We start from the raw sequence: 10,521 nt of genomic DNA on the forward strand, positions 1-10,521 counted from the left end.
AAGCCACTCTGGGGTTGATATGTGTGGTGCTGAAGCTGGGATCCTGCCCCACTTCTTATTTCCCCTGTTCATCTTGTGATTCTATCTCTTTTTCTCTCCTTTTGAAACACGACACCTGAAGAACTTCTCCCCCTTGACACAAAATACAAGTCCCAGGTTAAAATATTTCCCTCACTCCTTTTTAGTCTCCCTGGCAGGGAAAATATGTCTCCTTCCCCAAAGAAAATCTCTTTTGTAGATGTTTTGCCAGGGAGAAGAGTGAAAACAACCTTGCACTCCAATCCAATGTATTGTTCCAAAAGTTGGGTGCCTGCCCCTCTCTCTGCCCAGCAGTGGCAAGAGCACAAGGGATCCCAGGCACCACACAGGGTCTGTGGTCCTTTGGAGAATGGAAGACACGGTAGAGACTGCTGTAGCTTTAAGAAATATAGTTTATTTACCCATTTACACCTTCAGTCTGCATGGAGGGAGTCCAAGCTAAATAGGAAAAGAGAAGCAAGGCAAGGCAAGGAAAGGCACCTGGGTTGAAGGAGCCAGAGACCTATGCTGTTTCCAGCAACAGCAAGGCTGAAGAGGAATGCCTTATACACTCTTGTAGGTGCTGGTGATGAAGGCCTTTCTGGCACTCCTTGCTCTCAAGGAGACCCCCTCCATAGTCACTGGATAAATCTTGCTGCATTGCTCTTTGGCCTGGTCACGGGACTCTTGGGAGCAATTTTTAAAGGCACTGGGTAGGCTGTAGCTCCAGCTCAAATGGGAGCATTGAGAGGTCTTCAATGGCTCTTTCCTCTTAGGGACCCTCAGTGAATTCCTTGGCCGTAGCTCCAGGAGATGTGCCTGATCTCTTATGTTGGTCTGTGGGATGCAGTGTTCAATCTGCATTGGAGAAAAAATATGAGAGGAGGGACATTTGACCCACCTGAACCCAAATTAAAGTCCTGTCAAAGTCCCGGGTTCTCTAAGAAAGGATACCAATTTGCGCCTTCCCTGCACCTCAGTCTCAGCCTTTAGGGCTAGCTTTCTAGTTCCATGGGCTGCTGAACAACTTGCCATAACTAAGTCCCCGAGAGAGCGGGTGGAATTGGCCATTTTGAATTGAGAAAAGTACCAGTATGTCCTTTCCATTCTCCAGCACTTAGTTATCATCAATGAAAAATATTCAACCAAAAAAGTATTTTGGGGAAAGTCCAGAACAGCTGGTGAGTGGAGAGTGCAATCCTGTTGGGTTCACTGGGGGAAGGATGTGGGAAGCAGAGCCCTGCAGCCAGAGGCCTGAATTCTCCATTCACTAGCTGGAGAGGGGAGGGTTCAATTCTGTTCACTTTAACTAGGAATGCATGTTCTCCTGATGGGAACGGGATCTTTGCACACTGCCTGCCTCCCCTTGTGCCATAATCCATTTGTTAGGTCTTTTGATCAGAACATTTGGGTTTTTGATGGATTGGAGTAAGTTTATTGAATATATTAAAAAGTGTTGTAAAGATTTTAAAATACTGACAGGTTTTACATAATGCTGGCAATCATTAAAATAAAAAATCTCTGACCATAATAATTATAGGGAGAGTATAAGGCGAAAGGGACAGAGGTGAACGTAGGAAAGTGAAATAAAGAAGATACAGGAAAAAACCAATGTAGAGAAGGAAGGAAGTCACAGGCTCGGAAGAGCATCAGTCTAGGTTGACAAATTGTAAAAATATAAGCTGTATATATGTATTTTTGTATTTATTTTGTTTTGTTTTTTATGTATGTCTGTTATTTTTCTTTCTTTTTCTTTTATATATTGTTTTTGTTTGTTTCTATATTATTGCAAAAAAATTTTTTTAAAGAAAAAGAAAATATAATCGTTTGAAGCATAAGGGAGAGATGCTCGTGTTTATTTTGGCTGGATTGGATGGAGTCCAGTGACAGCAAAATATAATTTTTAGAGAAGCCTCCTGCAGACTAGCAAAGATGGTTCGTAGGGACAGGTTGTGCCAAATTGATGGCTATTTATTATCAGGTCACTAGCCTGTTTGAAATCTGTTTTAAAAATAACAGATTACAATTTTAATAATAATTTCATTAGTAACAAATGGCTCCCAAATGTATCAGGTGCTTTCATTGTTATTATCTACCAATCACCCTTTCATTACTTTGTACAACAATCATCTCACATTATCATCACCATCTTCTGGGTGGCTCCTCTCTGAGTTCCAGATTGTAAGACAACTTTTCACTTTCTCTTGCATCAAAGAGCAAACACCTGTGGAATGCAAAATGAGACACATTATTGAGTCCATGGCACTGACCAGTCTCTGCCATTCGGGATAAGCAAAAGAATGGTAGAGGTATACAGTGGTACCTCTAGTTACAAACTTCATTCCTTCCGGAAGTCCGTTCTTAACCTGAAACTGTTCTGAACTAGAGGTGTGTTTTCCCTAAAGGGGCCTCTTGCTGCCGCTGCACCACAGGCACACAATTTCTGTTCTCATCCTGGGGCAAAGTTCTCAACTTGATGTAACTCTTCCAGGTTAGCAGAGTTTGTAACCTGAAGCGTTTGTAACCTGAGGCGTTTGTAACTCCAGGTACCACTGTATTTGGCAGGAACCCCCCTTTTCAAGGGAGATGGAAAGAAAATCAATTGAGATGGTCCTACCTCTTCCATTCCTTTCTAATCTGATCTTCCAGCACATCACCATCACCATCACCATCACCATTATCACCAGAAGAGATATGAGGGAAGCAATAAGCCATGGAATCCAACTCGAGAGTCCAAACTGTCCACCTGCAATGAGCATTAAGAGTCTCTCAAAACATACTCTAATAACAATCGCCAGAGTGACTCTCATAGAATCATAGAATTGTAGAGGTGGAAGGGAGAAGTAATCTAGTCCAACCCCCTGGATTGCAGGGATCTTTTGCCCAAGGTGGGGTGTCATGATATTATATGTGCTTATATCACTGGTTCTTGCAAAGTATGATGGGAGATTGCAAAGCCTGGTGGGACTATGGCTTTGGAGAGAGACCTGGCTGGGAAACTCAACTTTTGAACCCCAGAAAGGAGGGTGTTCTCACCCTTCTCTTGCTCTTTGATTTAGTGTAAAAAGCCACAGCCTTGCAGCTGGTAAATTTCACATTCCTGCGATAAGCAGTTAGGGAGGAAAGGGTTCTCCAGTGTGTGTGAGAACCAAGGAAGTTAATTGCTCTACAGGGTGATTAATGAGTAAACACAGGGCATCTGTAGAATCTCCCTAATTGATTGACAAGATCACTGTTTGTTAATCCTTTGATTGGTTCATTTGAATGTAAAGCTAGGCTAACGTGGATTGGATAACCATCTACAATTCCACGTGGGGTCAGGCATACGCCTTGAGGGCTTCCTTGAAGATTTAAGTCCGAAAGAGAAAGTTATTCTTTGCAGCATGGTTTGGAAGGTACGCCTTTGTTGTCTGTCCTGCTACTTTTGAAAGCCTGAGGATGCTAAAGGCTTGAGGCTGCAGTTTGCTGGGACGGAAAGACTCAGCTATGGTTCCTATCTTCTTCTAAGTATGTATTAATAAGTTAGCTTGCTTTCTTGTTTTAAGGTTGTAATCCCTTTCTTGAGAACTGTTATATTCTGTTTAATAATAATAATTTAATAATAATTTATTATTTATACCCCGCCCATCTGGCCGGGTTCCCCCAGCCACTCTGGGCGGCTTCCAACAAAACAGAAATTCTAAAATACAGAAATCCATCAGACATTAAAATACAGAGATCCATCAAACATAATAATAATAATAATTTATTATTGTTTAACTATCTTTTATAATAAATAGTTAAAAGGTATTTTGTGGGTTTGATCCTTTCTGAGTCACATTGCTAATTTCAGTCCTTGGCTGCTTAGCCCTCTACCAGAGTAACGTAAATATTAGTCTCAATTTGCTTGGTTAAAGCAGATTGATGGTGGCAGCTACCGTTGGTGTGTGAAACCCTAAGTTAGATCAACCAGGTATAGCTTAGTCATCCTCAGGGAAGGGCAGCCTGGCGACCTCCGGAGAGAGGGCAGGTGTGCTGAGGTGAGGAGAGACAAAAGGTGCCCGGTGCTCTAACACGACATGGGGCTTGAACCCCTGGCCCCGAGATTCAGACCTGGCCCAGAGCAGTAGAATAAATAACATGAAATAAGCAAGCGTTGCTAATCTGTCCCATTTGTATTGCAATAATTTGGACTGTGAATGCCTGTCAGACACACTTGTCTGCTCTGAATCTATTTCTTATGCTAGGAATAGAAGGAGATGGGGGCAGCAGCAGCAATTCACAGGATCAGGGCAGTCATTAAGGAGTGCTGTGTATGCTCCAATTCTGCTCACAAGCACGCGAAGAGCAGCATTTATGACTACAAACACAACTCCTAAAATCCCTCATGTTAAGGGCCATCCTGCCTATTCGCCATCACAAGAACCTCCTTTGGATAATGAAGGACAGGATACATTGCTCACCTTCATCAGTCAGGCAGATGTTGAGAAAGTCAAAGGAGGTTCTTTTTTGATCAACAGGATTGCTGACCAGGCAGGTGAATTTGGAGTCGAAAGAACTGCTCCAGTAGAAGACCCGGAGCTCCCGGCCATTGTCAGAAACCTGGAACTGATTCACACTCTTTCCTAAGGCCCTGTGCAGACCCCCAGTTTCCCAGGAGAACTTGAGCTCTTCCCTTCCAGGTGTGTGGCATCGCAAGGTCACATTACATCCACCTGGAGTTATGGATTCCACTTGGTGGCCTATCTGTGGTTTTGGCACTGGCTCTGTTAAACACAAATGAAAGCAACATGAAGTTTGTGTCCCTCTACTCTCAGGAAAAATGGCACCAATCCTGAACCTTGTTCAGAACTGTGAACATGGTTGCTTACCATAGACAGTATGATTGAAACAATCACTCTGTGGAACATAAATGAAATCAGCATAAGGTTTGCCTGCCCCATCCCAGTACGTATAAAGAGAATGGTGCTGATTCTATTCCATGAGCTAAACAGTGAAAGCAATAACTTACCATAAACAGTGAGGCTGAAACTCTGTTCTTGAAACAATGATTTAGTCAACCAGATACGAGCATTGTAGATTCCACCGTCATCCAACTCCAGGTCTTTGATCCTCAGTGTTGTCTCATTCACCATGTCTAGCCGTTGTCCAAACCGGTCAGTGGGACTTGGGTGCTGCAGTTTACCGTCACTGAATTCCCCCAGCTAAAAGCCCAGGCCACCCCTTTGGGGTAGGAAATCCCATTCCATTTTCTCCACTGTTAGTCCTTCAGATCCATTGGCAAAAAACAAGACTGATCCTCCCACAATTCCCTTCACCTGATGGGTTGGATTCCCCACTTCATGGCTTAGTTTCTCGTGAGGGGTGAGGGGAAAGATAAAACAAAATTAGTATCATTATCATTTTTAGTGAAGTCTGAAAAAGCACATTGATTAAACACTTAAATCCTTTTAAAGTTTGCAATGCTGCGATTTTTGGAATATCTGCCTTTGTGTAATTGTCCCAAGGAAAAATTCCAAAAAATAAGTAGAATTCCCCCTCACAAGAAACAAAAGTTCATTTATTTCAGTTCACAAGGTTAATACTTCTTGGTTGTTATAAAACCTCAAAGCAGTTTACAAAATCAGAACTTTGCAAAATGTCTGTTGAAAACTCAACACAGAAAGATCTAACCCAGTGAACAATTATTCTAAGCAGCAATAAAAAAACCATCTGCTGGTGTGTTTCAGGAAAAATGTTTATGCACTATTTTTGTGTTCAACTGAGCTAAGTTAACACAGAGTTCAGAGACGAAACTGACTCTGTTCCACCAAGATCCCCAGTCCTCTTTTCCTGCTCATTGGGTGGCTTCTCTAATTACTGACATTTATTTTGTATTAGTTAATGACTGGCACATCACAGGGGAAAAATTTTTGCAGGAAAAGAATTTCTGCCTTAGAAATGAAGTCGACTTCCAACTAAAGATTAAAAGTACATTAAAACATCAGTCATTAAAAACTTCCTTAAACAGGGCTGCCTTCAGATGTCTTCTAAAAGTTGCATAGTTGTTTATTTCCTTGACAGACGATGGGAGGGCGTTCCACAGGGCAGGTTCCACTACCAAGAAGGCCCTATGCCTGGTTCCCTGTAACCTCACTTCTTGCAGGGAGGGAATCGCCAGAAGGCCCTCGGCGCTGGACCTCAGTGTCTGGGCAGAACGATGGGGGTGGAGACGCTCCTTCAGGTATACTGGGCCGAGGCTGTTTAGGGCTTTCAAGGTCAGCACCAATACTTTGAATTGTTCTTGGAAACATACTAGGAGCCAATGTAGGTATTTCAAGACCGGTGTTATGTGGTCTTGATGGCCGCTCCCAGTCCCCAGTTTAGCTGCCGCATTCTGGATCAGTTGTAGTTTCCAGATCACCTTCAAAGGTAGCCCCATGTAGAGCGAATGGCAGTAGTCCAAGCGGGAGATAACTAGAGCATGCACCACTCTGGTGAGACAGTCCACAGGCAGGTAGGGTCTCTGCCTGCATACCAGATGGGTGTCCAAAATGTCTCCCAGGCTGCGCACCTGGTCCTTCAGGGGCACAGTTACCCCATTCAGGACCAGGGAGTCTCCACACCTGCCCGCCTCCTGTCCCCCACAAACAGTACTTCTGTCTTGTCAGGATTCAACCTCAATCTGTTAGCCACCATCCATTCTCCAACCACCTCCAGGCACTCACACTGGACCTTCACCGCCTTCATTGGTTCTGATTTGAAAGAGAGGTAGAGCTGGGTATCATCCGCATACTGATGAACACCCAGCCCAAACCCCCTGATGATCTCTCCCAGCAGCTGCATGTAGATATTACAAAGCATGGGGGAGAGGACAGAGCCCCACAAGTGAGAGCCCAGGGGTCTGAACACTCTTTCCCTAACACCACTTTGTGGACACCACTTTCTGGACAAACAAGCAGAGCCTTGTGGTCTCAATGTTTGGGTGACATAATAGTGTTTGGAGAAGGAGTTTGGATTTGTTCTGAACTGGTGAACATTTTGGAGCAACCTGGGCCTGTACAAAAGGGATGGGCTCCACTTGAACTGGGATGGAACCAGACTATTTTATTATAAAATAAAAAGGTGGCAGAGCAGCTTTTAATTCTTTCATTAACATTTAAATGTGGGTGGCTGAGAATGAGGCAGCGTAAGTCCAGGGGCACCATATAGCCATTCAGAGAGAATTTAGGAGGAATAACCGGAGCACAAATATAAGATGGGGGACACATGACTTGCCAGTAGTACAAGTGAAAGAGATCTAGGGGTCTTAATAGATCACAAGCTTAACAAGGTAATGCTCTTCTAGGCTGCATCAACAGAGGTATAGTGTCCAGATCCAGGGAAGTAACAGTCACATTCTATTCTGTGTTGGTCAGACCACCCCTGGAATCCTGTGTCCAGTTCTGGGCACCACAATTTAAGAATGATATTGGCAGGCTGGAACGTGTGCAGAGAAGGGCAACTAAGATAATCAAGGGTTTGGAAATGAATCCTTTTGAGGAACGGCTGACAGAGTTGGGTACAACACTGTGCTTGACCTCAGGCTGGGGCTGGGAGAGTCTGTCGGTTCCCAAGGTGGAGCCAGTAGTGCAATAAGCCGAGTGGTTGAGCCAGAGCCTGAGTCTGGCAGTTCTTTAGACGAGGCCAGTTCTGTAGGGTGACTGATGGGGAGCCTGGACAGGACAAGGGGAACCCTCCCCACTAAGACCCGTCTAGGATCCTCCCCGTGGATGGTTCATTGAGCTCCCCAGAGTCTGCCCCAGTCTAGCCGGTCCCTCTGGGGGAGCCTGCACAGGCAACTCCTACCTGCCCCCAGCCTCATCTGACCAGTACCCCAATCCCCCTTGGAACACCATTATTGTTTGGGCAGAATGTGAAAGCAGTGATGGAAAGGAGGAGAAAGTCTGATGGGGTGAGGGCTCTAGTCAGTGGAATGTGAGCCCTCAGGAGGTGCCAAACCACATTGACCCTGAGACGCCAGTGGTGGTGGGGAGCTTTCAGGGAGGGGGCTATTCTCCAGTTGACCCCAGCATTGTCAGTTATTTCCCCCTTCATGACCAAGCAAACCTATAGCTTTTCACCCCATGCATTCTCCTTTTCTTACCCAGGGACTCACCCAGGGAAGAGAATGTGGGAATGTTCAGGGAGGCAGGAGAGGATATATTGTTTATTAATATCCTTCCTAACTTGCGCTAGCAAGTTCTATAACTTAGCAGACTTTTACATTCCCCGTTTAAACACATAGCAGGAGCCAGTGGTGCAATAGGCAGAGTGGTTGAGCCAGAGCCTGACTCTGGCAGTTCTGTAGATGAGGCCAGTTCTGTAGGGTGACTTATCGGGAGCCTGGATGGGACAAGGAGAACCCTCTCCACTAAGACATTCCTAGGATCCTCTCCTGACTTAACTGACTTACAGTTCAGAGGGGAGGGGAAGAAGGCATACAGCTGGCTCCCATATTCTTCTCCAGACCTTTCTTGGATCCTCCCCGTGGATGGTTCATTGAGCTCACCAGGGTCTGACCCAGTCTTGCTGTTTCCTCTGGGGGATCCTGCATGGACAACTCCTCCCTGTCCCCCACCTCCTGAGCCCATGACAGCCACCATGATTGTTTGGGCCAGAATGAGAAAGCAGTGGTGGAAAGGAGAAAGTCTGATGGGGTGAGGGCTCTAGTCAGTGGAATGTGAGCCCCCAGCAGGTGCCAAAACACATTGACCCTGAGATTGGGGGGGGGAGTTTTCAGGGAGTAGGCCTATTCTTTAGATCAGTGTTTCTCAACCTTTTTTGGGCCACGGCACACTTGTTCCGTGAAAAAAATCACGAGGCACACCACCATTAAAAAAGTTAAAAAATTTAACTCTGTGCCGCCCTATATGGACTATATAATTATGACTGTAAGAAACACTTGCCAATTGCTGTGTTGGTTGCAATCTCCTGTAATAAGGCTTCACAAGCCGCTGATTTCTCTGCCAGCACAATCCTTTGCTCAGCAAGTTTCAGGTTGAGCTCATCCAGCCAGCTTCTTTAAGTTTGTCAGCGAGACGCTGGCTGGTGTGCCGCGACGTGCGGCGATGAGAAGGGCGATTTGCATTGTCACGTGCCTGGCGGCCGCCAATATACAACACTGACCTGCCGGAAAGCAATATTTCTCCTCCTCTTTCCCAAAGCTCAGTGCAAACGACTGGAGGGTGGTTTTAGACTCTAAAATGTGTTAAATTAAGTAAAATTGCTTTGCTAAAATTGAGTGGGAGGGGGGAGAAATGGGAGAGATGGGACCCTGTGGACACCAGGGAAGGTTTCTGTAGGCAAATGTGCCTCCAGGGTCTCTAGCTCAGCTTGAGGGGTTCTGGGGCAGAGCAAGCGACTCTGGGGTGGATATGAGTGTTGCTGAAGCTGGGATCCTGCCCCACTTCTTATTTCCCCTGTTCAGCTTGTGATTCTCTCTCTGTCTCTCTCTGTCTCTCTCTCTGTCTCTGTCTCTCTCTCTCTCTCCTTTTGAAACACGACACCTGGAGAACTTCTCCCCCTTGACACAAAATACAAGTCCCAGGTTCTCAATAACCCTCCCCCTTCTCCCTCATCTGAGACCACAACCACATCCCACAGGTATGATGAGGGGTGAGGAGAAGATGCAAAGAAAGAACAAAACGAAGATGGAACCAAACAGCAAGAAGAACTGGCTCATGTATCAATGTCATAATGGTTGCTTTGCACTTCCAATGGATCACTCTTTTTTTCTTTTTAAATAATTTTTATTAAATTTTCCAAATAAACAAAACAAATTACATTTCAACCTATATTCACCCTTCTCAATCCATTCACTCTGCCGAGCTTATGACTTCCCTCCCTCCTGCCATTCGGCTTTCTTTCTCAGTCTAAGTCCCGTAGTTCCTTCTTATAACTCGAGTTCACATCGTAGGATTTATTTCAATCCCACAAGTGTCTTCAAACCTCTACAGTTATTCTTAATATAATCAATTCATTTACTCCATTCTCTCTGGAACTTTGTCTCGCCCTGATTTCAGATCCCGCAGGTCAACTTCACCAGTTCAGCATAGTGTATCATCTTTGTTTGCCACTCCTCAATCGTCGGTATCTCCTGTAATTTCCACTTTGGGGATAGTAAAATCCTCGCTACAGTCGTTTATTTATTTATACATAAATAGTCTCTGATCTACCTTTGCAATTTCCTCCCCCATTAAACCTAGCAAAATTGCTTCAGGTTTTTTGGGGAAAGTATACTTAAACATCTTTTTTCAGTTCATTGTAGATCATTTCCCAGAATCCTTTTACTTTTTCTCATGCCCAATATATGAAAAAATTCACCATCTTTTTCTTTACATTTCCAACACTCAATATTACTCATCCTGTAGATTTTAGCTAATTTCACTGGTGTTAAGTACCATCTATACATCATTTTCATTACATTTCCTTTCAAAGCGGCACATGCTGGAAATTTCAATGTTTCATTCCATAATTTCATACTCAATATTATTGTTTTGTAAG

The 10,521-nt window shown here is 44.5% G+C and overlaps 1 protein-coding gene across 1 annotated transcript in view; it reads right to left on the minus strand.

Moving 5' to 3' along the window:
- Nucleotides 1-413: 413 nt before the first annotated feature.
- LOC148683219 (uncharacterized) overlaps nt 414-10,521 on the minus strand; it is a 104,609-nt gene continuing 94,501 nt past the window's right edge. The window contains 1 exon segment of the mRNA XM_060269682.2: nt 414-876. Within this exon segment, the coding sequence (XP_060125665.2) occupies nt 583-876 (294 nt within the window). The 3' untranslated portion in view covers nt 414-582.

This window comes from Zootoca vivipara, chromosome 16, assembly GCF_965207765.1.
Source record: "Zootoca vivipara chromosome 16, rZooViv2.hap1.1, whole genome shotgun sequence".
NCBI classification, from domain to species: domain Eukaryota; kingdom Metazoa; phylum Chordata; class Lepidosauria; order Squamata; family Lacertidae; genus Zootoca; species Zootoca vivipara.